This window comes from Manis javanica, chromosome 14, assembly GCF_040802235.1.
Source record: "Manis javanica isolate MJ-LG chromosome 14, MJ_LKY, whole genome shotgun sequence".
In the NCBI taxonomy this organism is placed as follows: domain Eukaryota; kingdom Metazoa; phylum Chordata; class Mammalia; order Pholidota; family Manidae; genus Manis; species Manis javanica.
Genome location: NC_133169.1, coordinates 79,123,013 through 79,144,859, shown reverse-complemented (window position 1 = coordinate 79,144,859; position 21,847 = coordinate 79,123,013). Strand labels below are relative to the sequence as shown.

Here is a 21,847-nt window from a genome sequence, read left to right as displayed (position 1 = left end):
AGAAGCGACCGGGATCAGCTTAGCACAAACACCTCAACTGCACCATGTGCCTGATGAGGGAACCGTGCTGGGTCGACACCCACACGGTGCCGAGAGCCGCTGTGAGTGTGGCCCGTGTGGCCCTGAGCTCCCCAGAGGCCAAGGCAGAAAGGGAAGCTCCCTCGTTAAGGGCAGGAAGCAGAGCATTTCCTGGGGCCCAGTCCCAGCCAGGCCTCCCGGAGCCTTCTCCAGGGAACACCGGCTAGAGAGCTAGGTCTTCTAGTAGCTCTCAGGGATGATGAGAGTGGCAAGGTCTGCCCAGGGGCCTCAGGAGATGTGTGGTCTGAGTCCTGCCTGGTGACTGGCAAGCTAGCAGAGAGAGAGGCTGGGTGCCAGCTGGCCACAGATACCAGGAAAAGAAACTGATAGGGGATAGGGAGGGGGTCATCAGAGACCAGACTGGGCTTCAGCTGCCCCTACCTGAGCTTCAATTCCGGTTATATCCCACGGGCCTCGGGGAAGTGCCAGCTGATGGTAGCTGCGGCCTGCCCCGGGCCTGCATGGTGTGGTGTGGCATGGTGTGGCGTGGCCTGAGGGCATCATGCACACACATAGTGTGTCCTGGACTGGCTGGGAGCCCCTTGGAGAAGCTCTCTGAGGGCAGGGGAGTGGGAAGAAGTAGATTTGTTATGCCAGACTGTAATGATGACTCCCTATGGGCAGTGGGCTGCCACCATTGGCTTTTGAGCAGAGAGGTGATATTAAAAATACATATTGGGGGAAGGTAGCTGGGGAGTGGGGTAGAAGGTGAATGAGGGTGGGGAGGCAGACGCTGGAGGCGAGAAGGCCACTGGGGAGGCAGGCGCTGGGCCTGGCCCAGGGGAGGGTGGGTGGAACAAGAAAGATAGTAAGACCAGGGACATCTCAGGGGAAGCACCAGCAGGAAGGGGCAGGTCGGGGAGAGGAGGCGGAGCTTCACAACCGGCTCCTGCTCAAGGTCCTGCAAGGGTGAGTAGGGGACTTGAACTTGCTGGGGTGGGGGCTAAGCAGGTGGCAGCCGTCAGGAGGGGGCGTAGTTCAGGAGGGTGACGGTGAGCTGAGGTGCGCAGGCAGCCTGCAGGAGCCGGGTCAGGATGGAAGCCTGGGAGTGGGCTCAAACTAGGGACACCCAAGGCGCCGTCCTCACCCTGGGACCAGCAGGCAGCAGGCAGTAGGGCGACAGTCAGCAAGCCCACAAGGCAGGCAAGGAGGGCAGTGTGGGCCACTGCTGGGGGTACAATTTTTGCATAGCCTTGAATGCCAGGAAGGGGGTTATGACTGCTTCAAGAATCAGTAGGGAGCCACTGCAGGATCTTGAGCAGGAGAGTGTTGTGAAGAAAATCTATATTCGGGGGATACTAGTTCTAAGGGCAGGATTCTGTAGCAATAAACACTGTGGTGGCTTAACCAATGCCTGGTGCCACCTCCCTGGCCTCCCGTGCGATAGGAGGGTATAACCTGACTGGGCAGGCAGTGGGCTGTAAAGCCCTTGACCCTGCTGCCGCCCAGCGGGACAGGGTCCTTGCACCGGGGTGGGGGTGCTGGACTGGCAGTGACCGGGAGGCCCTGTGTGAGCACTGACCGACCTGACTTTCACACGCAGGGTCCCCCCGGGCCACAGGGCCCCCCAGGGCCCCCAGGGACCCCCGGAGCCAAGGTCAGTACACATGTAGCTGTGTGACCCCCCGCCCTTTGTCTCCCGGGCACGCCTCCCCTCTCCTGTCTGCTGATTCCGCCTTTGCCACTCTCCCCCCACATCCTGGCCTGCCTCTGGGAGCTCAGAGAAAGTGGCCCTGCCCCCTCCTAACCAGGCTGGGTACCTTCTTCTAGGCCTTCGCTGCTCCCTAAAAAGCCTCGTCCACACATGCCAACCCGTAAATCAGCCCCTCCTGCCATCACAAAGTCCTATGGATCACACAGCCGTTCCTACGGCCTCGCCTCACCCTTCACACCCTGCCCACTTGGCTCGGGAGAAAGGGCCCAAGACTTTGAGATCAGGGGTGGTCTGGTTCCAGCTTTCGTCGCTGGGCTGTGTGGCCTGGAACAAGTCATTTAACCCTCCAAGCCTCAACCTCTACATCTGTAACCTACCCACCTATAGATAATAATAGCCCTGGGCTGCATCTGCCCTAGGGACTGAGGAAATGGAGGAGAGGAGAGCGCTGGCTCTGGCACAGAGCTGGGCACCCAGTGGTCACCTTCCTGGGGATCCAACCTCAGGGACCCCGCCTAGGGACAGTGCCCTGGTCGGGAGAGGCAGCCCAGCCACAGACCCCCTTGAAGGACACAGGAACCTTCTCTCACTGTCTGTTCCCTTCCAGGGCGAGCTCGGATTGCCTGGTGCCCCAGGAATTGATGGAGAGAAGGTGGTGTCTGGGCCTTTCATTTCCTTAGTGATGCTGGTGCCTGTGTGTGTGTGTGTGTGTGTGTGTGTGTGTGTGTGTGTGTGTGTGTGTGTGCGCGCGCGTGTGTGTGTGCGCGCGCGCGAGTGCGGAAAACACCTGGAATAGTGCCTGGTGCAGCGCAGCAGAGGAGTCTTCCAATGTTAGTCGTGGTATTTCTGTCATTGTTAATTACTGTGTGAGCCTGCCAAGCCACAGAGTGTCCATGGGTGACACCTGATGTTCGTGGGCCTGTCTTTAGCCCTGAGTGCCCGAGTGTGGCCCACCTTGGACATATGCAGTTGGTCACAGGAGGGATGGACCAGTGGGAAGGGTGGCTGGGTGGATGGTCGGTTCTGTGTGGGTGTTGGGAGCTCCTGAGATGTGAGCATAGGTGGCTGTCCTGTCCCACCCACTCGGCCCTCTGCCCCCACCCCAGCCAGCACCCCTGTGGGCAGTGGGGCAGGCGTGGGGGCCCTCTCCATCTCCACCCAAGTCCTTCAGTGCATCTGCCACCTGGACTGGAGGCAGGACCCACGAGGAGGAAGTGAGGGTCTCGCCCAGCCAGGACTAGGTTCTGGGGACCCACCTGGGTGAGGAGGGGAGAATGCCTACTGAGCCCACTGACTCCCTGTTCTTGTGGCTTCCAGGGTCCCAAAGGACCAAAAGGGGACCCAGGAGAGGCCGGGCCACGTGGACCCAAAGGGGAAGCAGGCGAGATGGGTCTGTCGGGCCTCCCGGTAGGTGGCCGAGCATGCCCTAACCTACTTGCCCACCACAGTCCCAGGTAAACATGTGCCCGCCACTGCAGCTGCTGGGGGCTGGGGCCTGCAGTCTCAGCCCAGCCTGGGTCACCAGGCCTTGGAAAGGAAGCTCTGGCCTCCAACCCTGTGTGGCTCAGACTCTCTCAGCTTGTTTCCTCTCCCATAGAAGGACCTGCCACCTGCCTCCCAAGGCTTCTGCAAAGATGAAATCAAGGAGGCCTTGCTGGTGGAGGCAATTAGCAGGCCATTGGGCTGCAGGCTCTGCCTGCCCGAGTTTGCATCCTGCCCATCTTCTACTGACTCCAGGGCCCTGCCCAAGTGTCCTCACCTCTAAATGAGGAGAAAATATCCACGTCCTAGGGGCACACAGACAGCTGAGAATGGTGACTGGCAGGTGGTATATACCCTGTCACTGTCTGTGTGCTCTTACGGCTGCTCAGGGCCTGGTCTGGAGGAGCTTTGGCAGTAAGCGTTCACCAGGAGCCACCACCTCACGGCCACTGTCCATCCAGCCAGAGAGGTGGTGTCGGGTCGTGAATCCCGGTCTTTGCTTCCAGAGCCCCTGGTCACCCGCCCTGCCCCCAGGAAGCAGTTTCACAGCCGTTAATGTGCTCCCCAAATGCCCACTGTGCTGCATTGGGCCGTGATTTGGCGAACGCTGTTTGAAGCTGCTGCTGGGAGCCCTGCGGGGAAGGGAGCTGTGGGTGCCCGTGCTGGCAGACACCAAGGGCTGAATGCCATCCTGTCCTGCAGGGCACCGACGGCCCCAAGGGGGAGAAGGGAGACCCTGCATCCGACAAACTAAAGGAGAGCCTGGTAAGGGGGCTGCAGAGGACTGGGGTCTCCCCACACCACCCAGCCCCGCCAGCCGGAGCCCTGAGCCTCGGGACAGAGGGCCACCCGGCTGACCGGACCGGGCAGGGGGGGAGGGGAGGGATGGGAGCACCTCGGCTACACCTTCCACCCGAGGCCCATCGGAGAACCCAGGAGCCAGTCCCTGGGCCCCCTCCCAGCAGCGCCCTCCTGGGGGCAGAAAGGAGCCTCGCCCGGTGGCTCGGGGTCTGGCACCTGTTGGCTCCCCCAACATCCCAGGAGCTCAGGAGTGGGTGGGTGAGATGGGACAGGGCAGTGGGTGACTAATCCACCTCTGACCCCTTCTAGGCCCAGGTCATAGTGGAGCCGGGGCCCCCCGGCCCCCCTGGTCCCCCAGGCCCCATGGTAAGAGTGTTTGGCTTGAAGTAACTGGGACATAAGAGGGTGGTGAGCCCAGGCCCCAGAGCTGTGCCCCAGGGGAGGACAGGATCTCCCTGTGGGAAGGAGGCACATCCTGGGGGAGGGCAGAACCTAGGCTGTGCTGGGGAGCCCCAGAGGCCAGGGCACAGGACCAGTGAGTGCCCTGTAAGCCCTTCCGGCCACTGCAAGAGGGCCCTGGCTCCGAGGCCTGGACCCAGCCCTTGTGGCATTTATGATCCACTCTCTCCTTCTCCAGGGCCTTCAGGGAATCCAGGGTCCCAAGGTGAGTTCTGGGGCACAGGTGGACATCCCCTAGCTCACTGCGAACTCTCAGCCTGGTCGCTTCCGGAAAGCCTGGCTGATGGCAAATGGAGGGTCCCACACTCAGCCCCAAACCGCCCTGTGTGTACCCGGGGCCTGCACATTCCAAGTCCCCCCGAGGGGAAGTCCCCAGGTGCCCGGGGAGCTGGGGCCTCGACCCCCGCACGTGGGGCTCTGCTCTCCCATCACCCTCTCTGTTCTGGGCCCCAGTGCCCTGCCTCCGCCTCCTGGCCCTATGCCTCCCCTTGCTTGCCCCCTTCTCCCACCACTCCCCCGACTGTCTCTCAGCCGACCACAACCTGTACACATTTTCGGTTCAGGGTGTATTGCACAATGTCATGTCCTCTGCTCCTAAAGCAGTGAGTGTGGCCTGCCCCAGGCCCAGCACCAGGGACTCCTTGAGACAAAACAAAGGGGCTGCTTCTGGCTCCGTTCTGTCCCAAGAACTTCCCAGATCTTATTTTTGGAAGAGGCCACTGCTGTCAGGAAAGGGCCCAAGGCCGGGGCTCAGAAACCCCACTGGTATTCTGCCCTACCACTTCCCGGCTGTGCGGCTGGGCCTGCCCCTCTCGGGGCCTCTCTTTCCTCATCTGTGAAACAGGTGGGACCATAACCACCTTCCATGATCACTGAGGGAGCCCGTGTGAGGGAAAAGGTAAAATGCAAACGCCCACGGCTCATCCTGATTGTCTGCACAGGAAGGAAGTTGGGAGCAGCCCTGGCAGAGAGACGAGTCTGTCCCTCTGCCCAGCACACCCCACCTCCCACTCAGGCCCCAAGCTTTCCTGTCCTGCTGTCTGGCTGACCCCTTCCCCCTGACCGATGTCTCCTCTTTGCCCCCAGGGCTTGGATGGAGCAAAGGGAGAGAAGGGTACGGCAGGCGAGAGGGGTCCCAGCGGCCTGCCCGTGAGTGTCATGAGCCCTGTCTGTCCTTAGAAGCATCAATTTCTGTAACTGTCATGCCTCTTGACCCATTCCTTTTCCATTCAGGGGCCAGCTGGCCCACCAGGCCTTATTGGGCTGCCAGGAACCAAAGGAGAGAAGGTAACCACCCTCCTTTAAAGCTCTCCTAAGTATGGCTGTTACATGTCCATGGCGTCACTCAGCCATGGGGCCCAACCCCTCCACCTCACAAGTGCCAGGGCCAGAATTCAGGCTTGTGGACACTTACAAGGCTGAATTTCCCAGCGCTCCCTCCCCAGCCCCTCACAGCTCTACTCTCTCTCCTCAGGGAAGACCTGGGGAGCCAGGACTAGATGTAAGTACTTCATCCTTCACTGTGATCAGGTATGTTTGACTTGGATGTGACCCCCTTCCCCAAGGCTAGGACTGCAACTGAATGGTCCCCCTGTGTCTCAATTCCAAGTCCAGTTCACAACCCAGAGTAGGTATTGATGGATGGATGGATGGATGTTTGGATGGAAGATGGTTGTTTGGATGGAATATGGTTGGAAGGCTGATGGGTGGATGATGGACAGAGAAATGATAGATGAACAGATGATAGATGGAGGATGAATGGATGCTGGATGGATGTGTGATGAGTGGATGGGTAGATGATGGATTGATGGGTGATTGATGGATGATTGAATGATGGATGGATAGATGGATGGGTAATCAATGATGAATGATGGAAGATGGATGGATTGATGCATCATAGATGGATGGGTGAGTGATGGATGGATGAATGGATGAATGATGGATGGTGGAGGATGATGGGTGGATGAATGGATGAATGGATGGATGAGTGGGTGGATGGATAATGGATAGATGATGAATCATGGATGATGGATGGATAGATGTAGGATGGGTGGGTGGTAGATGGATTGGTGGATGATGGGTGGGTGATGGATGGATGGATAGATGGACGGATAATGGGTAGATGACAAATGATGCAGGATGGGTGGGTGATGGATGGATTGATGGATGATGGATGGATAGATGTAGGATGGGGTGATAGATGGATTGATGGGTGATGGGTGGATTGATGGATGATGGGTGGATAGATGTAGGATGGGGTGATAGATGGATTGATGGGTGATGGATGGATTGATGGATGATGGGTGGATAGGTACATTTGTACCATGGGGTTTTAATTTATGGAGGTAACAGAATGATGACACAGAGGCCAATGCCTTTGAAAGAAGACTGTATTACATTTCCTGAGAAAAGGGGACCCACCATACTATGCAGGGCCACATGGGGAAGCACCAGGTTTGGCTGGGAGGCAGAGAGGAGTAGAAGAAAGCCTGCCTTACTGGGTTTTCCTCAAGGAAGGCAAGGAAGGCAGAGTGAACAATTTAGGATTGGAGGAATATGGTGGATGGATGCATGGGTGATTAACGGATGGATGGACAGATGGAGGGATGCTTGATGGGTAATGGATGGATTGATAGATGATGGATGGAGGATGGATGGATGATGCATTGGAACAGGAAGGTGAGGAGAGCAGTGAAGAGCCTGCTGCAATATTCTGGTGAGAAATGATGAGGCTTCAGCTAAGGCAGAATTATAGGAAGAAGAGGATGGAAAGTGTTAGCCCAGTGTTGATTGAATCAAGTGTCTTTCAGTTGCAAGAAATAGAAAACCATTTAAGGTAGTTTGAACTGACTCATAACTGAAAAATCCAGAGGCACATGGATCCAGGAATGTGTCCACACAGCCCGGCCTCTCCCACTCTCTTGTCTCTGCTTCCTCTGTGTGGGCATCATTCCAAGTTCCATGTGGTGATGAGATGGAACCAACAGCCCCAGGCCAAATCCTGGAGAATGACTATTCACTCACTCTCTACTCTTCTGGGAAGTCTCATCAAATCTCATTGACCCCGCTTGGGTCAAAGCTGAAACATCCCTCAGCCACAGGAATGCAGCACCCTGATGCACCCTGGTTGGCCAGGCCTGATCGCCTGCTGTGTCCTGGAGCTGGGGGTGGAGCCCGTGGATTGTGAGATGAGAGAGTGATTCCTAAGAGAATCAGGCAGCTATTGCAAAGGGAATGGTGACCAGATGCATGGACTGTGTCCACCCTCGACCTAAGGAGAAATGTCACCTTGGAGAGCAGCTGTGGACACAGAAAAGAAAGCAGTCTAGCTTGAGTTTCCACCCTGGGGAAAGTGTTCCATCAAGGAGAAGGGTTAGGAGAAGAAAACAATGCTGAATCCAGTTCAGGCCCTGGGCCCAGGGAGGTAGTGGGTGACACTGAAAAGAGTCCTTGCCACCAGCAATGTGACCACACCTGCCTTCTTGGAGCCCTGGAGCTCAGAGTGACATCTCAAAGCCATGCCCACCTGCTCTTCCTGGCAAACTCCTGGCCTCACATCCACTCCACCAGGCACAGCTGAAGAGGGGAGTCTTAGAAGCCTTCCCTGACTTCACACCTGGCCAGAGCAGCCCCTCTCCCTGGGACTCCATGGCACCTGGTTCATACCCCTGTCACTGAGCATTGATCATCAACCTCTGTACCCCATTTCCTGCCATGTTAGACTGTGAGGGCAGTGTACATTTGTACCATGGAGTTTTAATTTATGGAGGTAACTGAGCGATGACAGAGAGGCCAATGCCCTTGAAAGTAGAATGTATTACATTTCCCGAGAAAAGAGGACCCACCACGCTAGCAGGGCCACATGGGGAAGCACCAGGTCTGGTTGGGAGGCAGAGAGGAGTAGAGGAAAGCCTGCCCTACTGGGTTTTCCTCAAGGAAGGCAAGGCAGGCAGAGTGAACAATGTAGGATTGGCTCACTTGAGCAATCCTGGTGGGCTCCAGGCTATAGGGTGGTCTCTAGTGTCCTGGTACTTGGCCCTGGGATGACTTTGAACAGTGAAAGTATGGTCTTGGTGTATGAGAGGTAGATAGAAAGGGTGGCTGGGAAGATTGGGTGGTTTCCATATGAAAGGTATGCACCCAAACTAGCTCTTTGTTATCTCTAAGAATTGGCTGCCCCTGAGAAGGACAGACTCTCCCCAACCAGAAAATTTTTTAGGATACAGAAAATACAAAACATAAAAAGAAGAAAACACATCAAATCTGTTTCTCTGTGCCCAGCATCCAGCCCATAGCTCAGTTCCTAATAGATTCTTAGAAATGTTGGTTGAACAGATGGATGGACTGGTGGGTGGGCGAACAAGAGACTGAGCCAAGCAGAGAACATCTTGGCCCGTCAAAGATGGTGACTAAACTTCCATGGGTCCCTGTCCCCAGCCAAGCCTTGGGCTGGTGCTAGCTGTATTTGTGACATGAGGGAAAGCCCTTGCTAGCTGCTCTGCCTGAGGGCTTTTGTCCAGAGACACCAAAACCGGTGCACTGCAGAGGAAGCTAAATCACGCCTCTCCCCAAATCAGCCTCGCACCCAGCACGCCGTCACCTGGGGTGGGCTGGGCCAGCTTGCACCATGACTATGCGTGGAGGAAGGGGTGGCCTGGGCGGAAGAGGAGCAGAGACAAGCAGGTAACAGGAGCAAACTTCAAACTCATTTTCGGGTTTAACGTTCATTCCCTTTGTCAGGGTTTCCCTGGACCCCGAGGAGAGAAAGGTGACAGGAGCGAGCGCGGAGAGAAGGTGGGGTGGCAGAAAAGGACGTGGGGGGCAAAGAGAGGGGGCCGAGAGAAGGGGAGTGGGTTGAGGCTGGGATGAGGGCGGCAGGGCAGGGACCATCTCTGTGGGAGGCGTGGGGGGGTCCTGGGCCCGGTAGGGTAGCCGTGCCCATACCACTACATCCCTCCTTGCACAGGGGGAGCGAGGTGTCCCCGGCCGGAAAGGAGTGAAGGGCCAGAAGGGCGAGCCAGGACCGCCAGGCCTGGACCAGCCATGTCCTGTGGTACGTGTCCCAGCAGGCTGGGAGCCCCAACCCAGGTCTTTGCCAGTATCTTCCTGTCCTCAGAGCTCAGTTGCAAGTTCCAGAGACCACACTGACCCCACGCGGGGGCCTCACACTGCTGGGACCACCACTGATGTCACTGCAGTCACGGAGGCTCCTCTTTCTCTGGTCCTGGTTCCCCCACCCCATGGGCCTGGCTGAGGGACCCACCCCCCTCTAGAGATGGAGGCCTGGTTGTGGACAGAGTCCATTTGCCCGGATCATGCCCTCTACTCAGCCTCCTTGGCCTGAATGGCGGTTGGCAAACCCTTGCCTATCTCCCTGCGTGTTTGTACCATCTGGATCCAGAAGAGGCTCTGCTGGGCAGTGGGTGCACCACCCTGCTTACATTGCCTCCATGCCCCAAGCACCCCCTGGGTCCCCACAGCCTTCCTCCTTGCCTGCCTGCCACAACAGCCTAACAGCCACCAGACCACAATTCAGTTCTTTTTCCAGAAGATAGGGAGGAATCACATATCAAGCTCTTCCACGGAATCTCAGAAGACAGAAAAAAACCAGAATAGCTGAGTTTCCATACTAAAACTAACCAGATTGTCAAGGGCCAACCCTTCCATAAGGTGTGTGTCCACCTTCCAAAGGGGGTCAGAGCCAGGGGTCCCCCAGGCCCAGTCCTCCGTCCGTTGGTCTCCTATCCACGCAATGAAAACAAGACATGAGACGCAGAGCAGAAAGCATGTCCCAAAGCACCAGGACAGCAAGGGGACAAGGTGGCCTGGCCTCACAGCGTTAGGCCCTGGGCTGAGAAGTCCCTCCGCGTCATTCAGCCTTCTTCTTTGAAACAGGAGAATCCTAAATGCGGAGGCAAGCGAGGGGCGCCGGGCTCCAGGGGCCTGGCACGGGGCAGCGGGCTCTGCCCTGCGGTATGCAGTCTGGCCTGCTGTGTGCTGTGCTGGGCATTGGGGGCTGCCTGTGCCCACTGCTGTGCCCCCGCCCTGCCTCTCCAGCCCACTCCCTCTGGCCCCGGCCTGTGCCCCGCTGGCTGCATGGGAGTTCGGGGGGCCGCGCTCCCGCATGTCTCGAGTGTGCTTCCAGAGTGCAGTGCTCCCCACCCTGGGCTCCCCGGGGCTCTCGACTCTACAGCCTCAGTCAGCCTTTGACCCTCTCCAGCCCCACCCCTCCCCGGGGCACCTGAGGAAATCTGGACCCCCTACTTATGTCTGATTCCTGCTGCCTCCAGACACCCCCTACCCCTTCACTCCCGCCCTGCCCCCAGTTTCTACCCTGACGGCCTCAGCCCGCCCTGTCTGCCACTCAGATCCAGATACAGGGACTAGGCCAGGCCGGAGGGGGACCCCACTTCCTGGACTGTCCTTCAAACACTCTTAGAGATGTGCCTGAAAGCTCACAGGCCCCCAGTGCGAAGGGCCAGAGCCACTGTCACAGATGCTGGGCAGGAAGCCACGCTGCCCCCTGGCAGGGCCAGGCCCTGCTCCTTGGCAGGTGGATGTCCAGCACAGTGCCCAGCACTCCAGTGTCCTGGTTCTGCCCACTGCATGCTTGTCCCATCAGAGACACTCCGAACAAGTCACAGTAAGGGGCCATCATGTTCTGTGACCTGGCTACCCAGGTGGACGGGCCAGGCATCCAGGCACTGCCTCAGTGGGGTCCCGTGAGCCCACAGGGCCACTCTCTGGGCCGCACCCTCCTACAGCCAGGGCAGGAGGATGTGGGGTGTATAGAGCTGACCAGCCACCTAGCCCCATCACTGAAACCTTTTTCCTTTGCAGGGCCCCGACGGGCTGCCCGTGCCTGGCTGCTGGCATAAGGTACTTTGCAGGGAAGAGCCTCCGGGCAGGCTGGGAGGTGGGGACAGCCTTGGGGACAAGGTGTCTGCAGCAACCAGGGCAGTGACTGAAGAGCCAGGTTTCCCATGATGGCCCTGTTTTTGCCTCTCTCGTCATGTGGCCCAGGGCTTGGGACTGTGGTCCCGGGGGATTGTGTGAGGCCCACCCCACTGGTCCTCTAGGGCTCGTTCAGAACCTGCCCCAGGCAGTGCAAAGCCATCAGCATCCTCCGAGACTTCTGTACTTCCCCCTGTCAAAGGGGGCTGGAAGCCAGGAGATGAGGACAGGGAGACACCTCCTTCCATGGGCATGGGGGGTGGGGACGCGGGGAACTGCCCAGGCTGAGGGAGGGGCCTCTGCGGCTTCACAGCCTCCTCCTCACCTTCAGCTTTTCCTTCTTTTCCAGTGATCCCAGGCCCCAGCTCACAACCTATACAGATCCGTGTGGACGTTTTTAATTTTTGTAAAAACAAAACAGTAATATATTGATCTTTTTTCATGGGATGCAACATCTGTGGACTTTTAACATTTGAGAGTCTGCCCGGCCCAGCCCTGGAATGATCTGCATGTGAAGCAGGCGGAAGAGGATACACGCCGATCGGGGAGAACTGTGTACTTGGGGGGCACGTGCAGGACTTGGCTTTCCCTGGAGGGAGACGAAGGTGGAAGTGCCCGGCTCAGGAGAGGCTGCAAAGACGCCTGCCAGCTTGGGCCTCAGTCACCTGATTAGCAGAGGGAATCTGGCCACCCCACAGCCCTGCAAGAGCCTGTCCCTGAAGCTCCAGACCCCCGGGGCCCACCTCATCCAAAAAGGCAAAGGCTTGGACAGCTGATGCAGCTGCCCCCAGCTTCCCTGGCCTCTGGCCTCAGCCTCAGCCACAGCCAGCTTCCCACCCGCAGGACCCTCTGGTACTGGATTCACCAGGGCAGGACAAGACTCCTGCCCAGCACAGGCCACAGGACGCTGGAAGCTGTGGGAAGCGCCCCAGGTGGATCTAGTCCCCACCAAGTTCAGTAGGCCTCCAGAAGCCAGCCTGCCATGAGAACACCTGTCCTCTGGCCCCAAGTAGATGCCAAGCACTGTGATTGCCAACACATGGACCAGGGAGCCCTGTGATCTCTAAGTTTGGAGGACAGCAGGTCCTCGATGGAAGTGGCTGCTGCTCCCTGTCTCCATGCCACCCATAGCAGAGATGTGATGGGACTACGCCAGCCCAAGGAGGCGTGCCTCCAGCTCTGAGTTTGGGTCTCACAGGCTGCAAGTGTCCCACGCAGAACTGGCCAGCCTTCCAGAAATGGTGTGCGTGTGAGCCGTGAGACAGAGCCTCAGGGCTGGTACCTGGCCGACCTGGGCATGGGCCTGCAACCTAAGCAGCCAGTGCACTAAGGAGAGGCATCCCCACCTCTGTCTGACAAGGGTTCCCAGCCACCAGCTCCAGTCCAGCTACTTGCCTCCCTTCTGTGTAGATGGATGTCACTGAGTGTAATAAACCACCCATGTGTGTCCTGGTGTGCCTGTCCTTGCAGACTGCCCCTGAGCACCTCTGGTGAGGCTCCGGCCTTGATGTCCCAGCTGGTGAGGTTCAAGTTGGATAGAGAGGGACAAGGGGACCCTCCCTGATTTAGAGCCACCCACAAACCAAGGGAAGTAGTTCAAGGACAGGGCAAAGATGGGGTTTGGAGTCAGAAAGACAGACTCAACGTCTGGCCCTGCCGTATACCAACTGAGCCCTCTGTCCAGTCACACATGTGTAATCCTCTGATCCAGGGACTGCTGCATAACAAATCACCCCAAAAGTGTTCCTTAGAACAATGACCCTTTCTACTTCTCTTATGGTTCTGGGGGGAATGAGCTCAGCTGGGTGGTTATTGCTCAAGCCCTCTCCCCTGCACCTGGCGGCTGATGCTGGCTGGCAGCTGGGATCTCAGAGGGCCAGAACACCTCTTATATGTGGTCTGGGCTTCCCCAAAGCATAGCTGCGAGATTCCTAGAGTGAATGTCCCCCATGGACGCTGTCACCTTTTATGGCCAAGCCTCAAAAGCCATATGGTATCACTTCCTGTCCAAATCAGAGGTCCACCCTAATTCAAGGGAAAAGTGTCAACATCATATTGCAAGGAGAAAATGTGGGATAGTAGATCTTGTTGCAGCCATCTTAGAAAATTTAACCTGCCAGCTCATCTGTAAAATGGGATAGTGATGCTTACACTCAGACCATGATTTAATAAGAACTGAATGCTTGGGGTGAATGAAGAACCTAGGACAGGGCAGGCACCTGCAGGCACCCATGGTTCTGAGTGCCCTCTCCTCCCCAATCCAACACTGAGCAAGGCCACAGTCGTGCAGAGCGTTTCTACGTCTCTCATCCCTTAGAATGACCCTGAGAACATGCCCGTTTCACAGATGACAAAACCAAGGACATTCAGTAGTGTAGACAAGGAGGGGCTTGCAGTGATGGTATCTCGGGCCTTCAGCCTCCAAGGACTGTGGCCTCAGGAGGCCACAGCCTGGATAGTCCCCCCAGACCCTGCCACACAGCCTCCTCACTGAGCAGAAGAGGCCCAGGCACACCCTGGCTAGAGGAGGAATGCGTGCCCACCTCTGTCTCCCTGAGTTGCTGCTCCACCAGGCATGTGGATCGCCAGGGACACAGTAGTGCGAGAAGGAAGAGCCACATGGGGGCTGTGATGACTGATGGCGATCTCTTTGGAGGCCCAGCATAACCTCACAACTCCGCTGTAGTTTGGAACTCACCCCTCCCTCCACCCGGGTACCTCCCAGGCTCCCCTCCCCAGCCCCGTGAAGGATGGAGCTTCTTGACTGGTATCAGTATCTCCACTTTACATATGAGGAAACAGGCTCTGAGGGGTTAGTCACCTGCCCAGGGATAGGGTGGCAGGCTTGGGAATGGACCTGGACCCTTAGATACCCTCCAGTTTGTCTTTCTGAAATTGCTTGGCAGGGCGTGGAATCTGCTAAGCAGTGCCAGGATGCTGGGTGATGGGCAGGCAGATCGTCATGGAGGTAGAAGCCACACGTTGCCCATCCTCTAGACTTCTGAGGGGGTCCCTCTCCTACTCCTTTGGATAGGACAAGGCCATTTGTAGCCCACTGCTGCCCCCTTGTGGCTTCATACGATGTATCTTCAGGTCCACAAACCACAATTTCAGAGCCTGCGGAGTCCTCAAGGGCTTTGGGGTGGGGGCAGGGGACTCAGGATGAGTGGTGAATAACTGGCCTCAGATCCCAGAGGACACGGGGATGCCCTGCCTCACAGCTGAGCCCCAAGGACTAAGGGCCTCACGTCTCCCTGACACAAAGGACACCTCTGCCTCAAACTAGCCCCTTCTAGAAGAGGGCCCCACTGTGCGCCATGGCAGCCAAACTAATTACAAGGATTACTGTCCCCTTTTGCCGATGATTCTGAGGCCTGAGAGGAATGGGCTTTGGGCTTACGCAGGTCTCCCTCCTCCTGATCCCTAGGATACTGCTAGAAAGGCACTGGCTGCTGAGGGCTGCCAATATGATTGAGGGCACTGGTGGCATTCAGTGAGCAGAGCCAGGGAGAGTAAACATCCGAAACACACGGACAGTACTGCCCACCAATAATCGTCTCACTGCCTGAATCGAGAAACACCATGCCCTGGTTCAAATCTTAGCTCAGCCGCTTCCCATCCCCTGCCCTCTTGGCCTCTGATGGCACCGCAAAGGCCGGCATGAGATGACAGACAGAGCAGTGCTTAGCATGGGGCCATAGGAAGGAGGAGTGGGCCTGTCTGAGCCGGAAGAAGGGAGGATTCCTGGTGGTGTCCTGTCCCAAACGTGGGTCCCAAACAGGACTCCCAGACTCCTCCCACCACACGCACATGCACAGACACACACGAAGCACACGTTACATTAATTTCACATTCATCTTATTCAGCAAGAAACTCCATTCAGTTTGGAAAGATGAATAAGTTCTGTAGATGGATGGTGGTGATGGTTGCACAACGTGAACGTACTTAATGCCACTAAGCTATACTCTTTAAAACGGTGAAAATGGTAAATTTTACATTATGTATATACTACCATGTATGTATATTGTTAAAGAACTCCAATGCTCTTTAATAAATGCCTTAAGCATTTTACAGTTGTTTGAAGGAAGACCAGAAGAAATTAGCAGTGAGAGAGCAAGCACAGAGCTGAGAATCATGAAGAGAAGACAGAAGGAAGGACAGCAGGAGTCTCCCCTTCTCCAGCATGACCCCAACTCAGGCTGCAACCCCAGGCCCTTGTTTAGGGTATCATCAAAGCCAGAGAGTCCCCAGGACCCCACCCCAGGAGGGGTTCCCTCTCTGCTATCCCAACTTCCCAGCCCCTTGGGGGCAATTTCTTCTCACTCACTGGGCTGGGAGTCAGGCAGATCTGGGTCCAGCCTCGGCTGTGCACTTGCTGTGTGTCTGGGAGCAATGCCGTTTCCCTTTCTGGGCCTCAGTTTCGCGGCCACTACAAGGTTCAGGCAACTCTCTTCCTGTGGAAATGCTGCAAGATTGTCTTAGCATCAGTGTTTCTCGTGCTCACCCAGCGTGGGGTCCAGTAGGAGTCATGCTGCCCTAATGAGGTGGGGCAGGGACATGGGACAAGCATCACGATTAACTTTTCCTGCCTATGATGAAAAATGCTGAGATATGAACAGTATGGTAAGAACAGGAGGGAACCCAATCTTAAGGCTAAGATTCCATTTTAAAAAGAGAATCGAGAAGTAAGATTCCTAACACAGTCTCTGGTAATCCGACAATAACCCAACAGCCTCTCTTAGGGCAGAGCAAGCAGTCCTAACTGATATGTCCCCATTACTTGAGGGTAACCACTATCTTGCAGAAGAATAGGATTAAAAAAAACATCCCTTGTGCTAGTTTTTTAGCAGAATTAGCTGAAGGACTGATAATAAAGGAAAGAAGACATGGTGTCTCTCTTCAGAGATAAGCACCTTGAGACCATAAGCCAAGCCTACTCCCAACAACCTCCCCTCAGCCCTTTGCATTCTTGAAAGCCTTAAAAGACAGAATCCCCAAACTTTCAGCGTGCCTTCTTTGAGGACACCTGCACTTTCCCTTAAGTGCATACTTTCAAATGAAGCTTTCTCACTGCTCAGATAATTGCGGTTTGTCTCTTTGCTATTTCATTTTATTTCCAAGTCTTCACTCGGCTCTGCTTTACTCCTAATAAGTAGGAAGGGCTACTTGCTAAGAGCTCAGATTTGGGCCTGCATGTTTCTGTCACCTGGGTAACCTGCACAGAACTGCCGCTGTGCGATCTGCTCTTAGTAGCCTGCCTAAAATCTCCTTCCGTAAGTTCTCAGAACATAATCATACGCCATCCTGTGCTCTGTGGCTCCCCCAAATCCTGGGGTGGTAGGGGCTAGTCCCCATGCGTGCATATCCAGGAGGACACAGGATGCCAGGTGACCCTGGCTTCAGGAGCTGGCAAGGGAATCTGCCCTAAACCGAAAACTTTCCCTCTGCACTTTCCTGTTCTCTGCTACCTGCAAGACAGCTGCCATTCCCTGATGCTACTGCTTTAATGAATTCCTTCCTTACCTACACTCGTCTGACCTGTTCGAGAATTCTTTCTCGCCCAGAGTCAAGAACCCTGCCCCATCCGGGTTGAGGTTTATCCTAGTGCTTCACCTAATGAAGAGGGAGAGGCCTCCCCAGACGCAGCTGCCCGGCAACACTAAGGTGGTGCTCACGACGTCCTCAGCGCCAGCGGTGGCCCTGCCCGCCCCTTCTGCCCTCTCGCTGCTGCTCCTCGGGGCTGAAGCCCCAGGTCCGGCCCCCGCGTCGACAATCGCTTCTCGTACCCGGAGGCCCCTGCCGCGCACCAAGCCTGGGCTGGGCGCCTCCCGTCTTAGGAATGGGGAAGGCGACTCAGACAGCATCAGCCCCAAGCTAGAGCCCCACTGGGGAGCGGGAGCAGCGGCAAGGGTGCCCGCGAACCTCCCGGGGGAGGGAGACTGCAGGGGCCCGTAGGGCGAGGCCCAAGGGGCTGACTGGGACCCGGCCGCAGACCGCGCTCAGTGGGGCGGGCCCAGGACACGCCCCCGCACTGCGATTTCCCAGGAGTGCCGCGGGGCGGGGAGTTGCCCCGACCGCGGGACGAACCACTGAGCGAACGCGCAGGGCGCCCGTGGGGGCGGGGCCCACGGGAGCCCCGGACGCGGGGGGCGGGGCCTCGGGGCCGGGCGCGCGGAGGGCTCCCGGCCGCGCCCCCGCGCGTCTGCGGCCCGGCGTCATGGCCGCCGACCGGCGCGGGAAAGCCGCGACCCTGGCCCTGAGACGGCGGCTGCTCAGGTACCGCGACGGCCGCGCGCGCGCACTCCCGGCGAGAGCCGCGGCCCCGGGGGTGCCAGCCCGCCCCGGAGCCTCTGACCCCTGCCCGCCCAGCGGCCGCCGCCGCCTGGCTGCAAGCGGCTTTTGCTCCGGGGGGAAGGCCTCTGCCCGGGCAGGAGGAGAGCGCCGCCCAGTGGCGACTCCTGAGAGGCCCCGGAAAGGGACTGAAAGTTACCGAGGCGGGGTGGGGGTTTGGGGCAACCTTGGAGAAAGTCTGCCCAGACCTGTGAGCGGGCCCTCGTGGGCGTGAGGCAGCCTCGGCTGGAGCCTTGGGCTGGCACCCGGCAGGGCCGCCGGGCTGGCAAGGAACATTTAAGGAGGGGAGCCAGGCAGCAGTGGGGGTGCCCTCCCTCCATCCGTCCCGGCAAGGAACACTGCCGTAAGGGGCCCCCGCGAATCGAGGCAGCCACCTTTTCCCTAGATCCAAGGGGCTCATGTGGGCGCGGCCACCAAGACCTCAAATAGTGGCCTGAGAAAGTTTTAGCAACTTCTCCGCCCCTTTCCGCCTTTCCAACCACCTATGTCGTGGAGGGCCTGGAAGCAGGGAAGCAACACTGTGCCTTTCAAGCTTTCGTCCTTTCCAGAAACTGGAAAGGGGTGGGAGTCCGGTGGATGGACTTCTTCGGCTCCTCAGACGTGGCAGTCCACCCCTTGCCTGTTCCCCCAGCTCTTCCTGCAGGCTCTTTTTTCCTGAGGATCCTATTAAGATTGTCCGGGGCCAAGGGCAGTACCTGTACGATGAACAGGGCGCAGAATACATCGATTGCATCAACAATGTGGCTCACGGTCAGTGTAACGCCTGGGGCTGGTGAGGGAGGGGAGGGGCCGAGGCTGAGAACCCGGCCCAGGGGGGGTCCTGAGGTGGCAGAGACGCGTGGGGAGCTTGGATTTTTCTGAGCAGAGCAGGCCTAGCCTTTCTGGTATGAAGTTTCCAAGCTGTAGCTGTGCTAAACTAGGCAGCAGTCAGGGACATAGGTCTGGGGGTCCACTCCATTTAGGACTGATGGCGAGCTCAGAGAGCAGCATCTGGCCAGCTGTGAACAGCAACACAGAAGGGCCATGGCCAAGTATTGGGGGGTCATGACAGGGATTCAGCCCAGGGCCTATCTCAGGTGCTGGGCAAGGAAGCTGAAGTAGGAATTCATTTATGCAGGTGGGGCCGCCAGAGCTGATGGAAGGAAATGAGGCCCACGACTCAGCAGATGAACTGGAAATTAAAAGTGGGCTCTAGTCCCAGACTGCCTGAGTTCATATTCCCTGTCCTCCATTTACTTTGTGATCTTGGAAAGTTACCTAGTTCTCTGTGCCTGTCTGCTCATCTTCAAAACAATCATGACAATACTAGGTACACACCTCAAGGTGTTTTGGACAATTAGGTGAATTAATTCAAGTAACCTGGTCTGTATGAGCTCTCAGCATGTGTTCACTGTGAAAATGCCCCCCACCATCTCCCTCCACTGAATCCCCATTGACCAGGGTTATGGGTCAGGCTGGGGGAGGCCTGGTGGGATCAGCAGAGGGAAACCAGCTTAGTAATGGGTGTGGCACTCTTCCAGTGGGGCACTGCCACCCTCTTGTGGTCCATGCGGCACATGAACAGAACCAAGTGCTCAACACCAATAGCCGATACCTGCACGACAACATCGTGGATTACGCGCAGAGGCTGTCAGAGACCCTGCCAGAGAAGCTCTGTGTGTTTTATTTCCTAAATTCTGGGTAAGTGGACTGCAGCCAGCCCCTGGAGGAGGGTGATATAGCAAAGAAGAGTTGCTCACATGGGCACAGTGTAGTGTGGACGTTGGGAGAGGCGGCCCTCAATGGGCCAGGTGTCCGCACTTCCCTGTGAAGACCCTGTTGCTCACTCTGTGGGTCCAGTTTCCTGGCCTCTTAGTAAGGGATACTATTACCTCCCTTTTCAGACTGTTGGGACCTTTCAAAGGTAATATGTTCCTTTATTTCTGCTTATGAATACACAGGCCCACCTGGGGGCTACAACCAAGACCCCTGCCCTCAGGTTGCTCAGTAAGGAACAGAACATCAGGTGCTTCTTCACAGAAACCCAAAATGACCAAGAGGGACCATCGTCTGCAGGAAAAGTGCAGGGTATAATGACTCATAGAAGCTGTGGGGAGCCCTCTCCTGCTCTGAGAGAGCCAGGGGGGCTCCCTGAGGAAGTGATGGTAGACTCGGTGCTGATGGGGAGATAGCTAGATGAGGAGGAGGGGAGGGTGCCACCCATGCCATCCTGAGTGTTCCTGTCAAGGCTGTCACCACACCCAACAGCCCGTAGGAAGGCCTTGCAGCAGGAAAGGGCCCAGCAACTGAACACCGGAGGACCTGAGGGAAGGCCAGTGGGGCAGGGGAGCGGGTGGGAGCTGACACCAAGGAGGGAGGCAGGGCCTTACCAGCCGAGTGAGGAATCTGTATCCTAAGATCATTAGGAACTATCAGAGGGTTTTAAGCAGGCACAATGGCATCAGGACTGGGAATAGCCACCCTTAGGCAGCAGCTCAGTGGCCAGGTGACAGGGACCAGTAGTAGTTCACTGGAAGTGGCAGTGGAGACAGAACCAGCCCAGCATGCCTGGGAGAGAACATCGCAATGAGCAGTAGGCTGTGGCATTTGGATCCTAGTAATGATTGTCACTGTCATCATTGCTCTTTATGCAGCACGTGCCTCAGTTCCCCTGGTAATTTCTAGGAAGTGGGATTTTCCACCCTCGTTTACAGATAAGGAAACAGCAGTTCAGAGACAGGAACTAGCTTGTCCAGGGTCACGCATGTATGAAGTGGCCAAGCCAGAACCGGAGCCTCCAGGGAAAGGCAGACCACTGGGCTCAGGAGTCGCGGTTCCCTCAGCAGGGGAGGGTGGCATGTTCTCTGGCTTCCTCCGCCAAGTTGACTCTGAGTTCCAGTGGCTCCCATGTTCTCTTTCCTGCAATGGTCTGGCTCTGTCTCTCAGTAATGTTGGCAGTTACCACTCTCTGGAAATGCCTTTAGGCTTGCTGCAAGGACACTGCATGCTCCTGGTTTTCCACCAGCTTCTGGCTGCTCCTCCTCTGTCTCCTTTGCCAATTCCTACCCCTCTGTTCCTCAGGGCTGGTCCTGGGGCATGGTCTCTCTCCCTACCTGATCTCATCCATTCCCATGGGCTTACATACCATCGACGTGCTGGCCACTCCCAAATTTGTGCCTCAAGCCCAGATGCTTCCCCTTTGTTCCAGCCCAAAGGTTCCAACCACCCACTTGACTTCTGGAACATCTCTGACTTCACATGTCCAAAAGACAAATGAGAGTTGATTGATTATCTTCTGACGGCCCCTAGTGTGGGATCATGGCACTGGCTGTCCCTGACACTGCTGGGCACCTATCCAGAGCTTCCAGAAACTACCTCACTCTTTCTCGCCTCAACTACCTGTGTCCTGCAGAGAGATGCAGAGGGAGCAGGGGGCCCTGCCAGCAGCAGGAAGATTCTCCAGGCACCATTCATTGAGTCATTTGCTCTTTGTTTGGTAAAAATTTATTAAACACTTTCTCTGTGCTAGGGGCTGGGGGCAAAAATAGTAAGTGAAACAGCCTCTGGCCCTTCTGGAACTTATATCCTAGTATGTGTCATGAAAGCCAAAAAACAAAGAAGGAACTGTCATTTTGATACATGCCCCAAAATCATTGGACAGGACCTATCTTAGATAAGTGGGAGTATGGACTGAACTGTGTTCCCCAAAACTCATGTTGCGACTACCTGTGTCCTGGGGGGACACAGATCCCCCCAACTACCTCACTCTTTCTCGCCTCACGGATGCAGCACCATCTGCATCTCTGCTCAAGGCAGAAGTGCCCTTCCCAGCCCTGCATGATGCGCCTCATCCACCTGCAGGCGATCTCCCACCTGTCTACCTCTCCATCCCCATGACCACCACCTGCTCTCACCTATGTGTCCTCAAGTGAGAGCTGAATCATGTCCCTTCTCTGATTAAAACTCTTCAGTAGCTTTGCACGGCACTGAGGAGAAAACCTGGCTCCTTCTGAGACCCTGTGGATGAGGGCCCCACGTGTCCGCCACTCCCCCTCCCACGCTGCCCTGGCCTGCCTTTTCCTGTCTGGG

General features: G+C 56.8%; 2 protein-coding genes and 1 long non-coding RNA gene across 9 annotated transcripts in view; 2 read left to right on the top strand and 1 right to left on the bottom strand.

Moving 5' to 3' along the window:
- The window catches only part of COL23A1 (collagen type XXIII alpha 1 chain), a 307,076-nt gene extending 294,199 nt beyond the window's left edge, over positions 1–12,877 (top strand). The window contains exons 16-28 of the mRNA XM_073221168.1: positions 1,622–1,675; positions 2,340–2,384; positions 3,050–3,139; positions 3,917–3,979; positions 4,325–4,381; positions 4,653–4,679; positions 5,561–5,623; positions 5,708–5,761; positions 5,949–5,975; positions 9,215–9,268; positions 9,441–9,527; positions 11,315–11,353; positions 11,778–12,877. Of these exons, the coding sequence (XP_073077269.1) occupies positions 1,622–1,675; positions 2,340–2,384; positions 3,050–3,139; positions 3,917–3,979; positions 4,325–4,381; positions 4,653–4,679; positions 5,561–5,623; positions 5,708–5,761; positions 5,949–5,975; positions 9,215–9,268; positions 9,441–9,527; positions 11,315–11,353; positions 11,778–11,780 (663 nt within the window). The 3' untranslated portion in view covers positions 11,781–12,877. The remainder of the gene's footprint in view (positions 1–1,621; positions 1,676–2,339; positions 2,385–3,049; positions 3,140–3,916; positions 3,980–4,324; positions 4,382–4,652; positions 4,680–5,560; positions 5,624–5,707; positions 5,762–5,948; positions 5,976–9,214; positions 9,269–9,440; positions 9,528–11,314; positions 11,354–11,777) is intronic.
- Positions 12,878–15,269: 2,392 nt separating this feature from the next.
- Positions 15,270–17,546, bottom strand: LOC118972239 (uncharacterized). Its single transcript, XR_005061086.2, has 2 exons — positions 17,042–17,546; positions 15,270–15,964 (listed from the first exon to the last, which is right to left on the bottom strand). It is a non-coding gene; the product is annotated as an uncharacterized lncRNA (long non-coding RNA).
- A 7-nt stretch (positions 17,547–17,553) lies between these two features.
- PHYKPL (5-phosphohydroxy-L-lysine phospho-lyase) overlaps positions 17,554–21,847 on the top strand; it is a 39,537-nt gene continuing 35,243 nt past the window's right edge. For 4 of the 7 annotated variants that reach the window (XR_005061085.2, XM_037017285.2, XM_037017286.2 and 1 more), the window contains exons 1-3: positions 17,554–17,704; positions 18,411–18,529; positions 19,300–19,459. Coding sequence is in view for 6 of the 7 variants with exons in the window: in XM_037017285.2 (XP_036873180.1) it covers positions 17,646–17,704; positions 18,411–18,529; positions 19,300–19,459 (338 nt within the window). In the remaining variant the exon portion in view is untranslated. Of the gene's footprint in view, positions 17,705–18,404; positions 18,530–18,896; positions 19,089–19,299; positions 19,460–21,847 lie in introns of those variants that run through there. The other 3 variants (XM_037017284.2, XM_037017282.2, XM_037017287.2) reach the window with 3 other exon arrangements.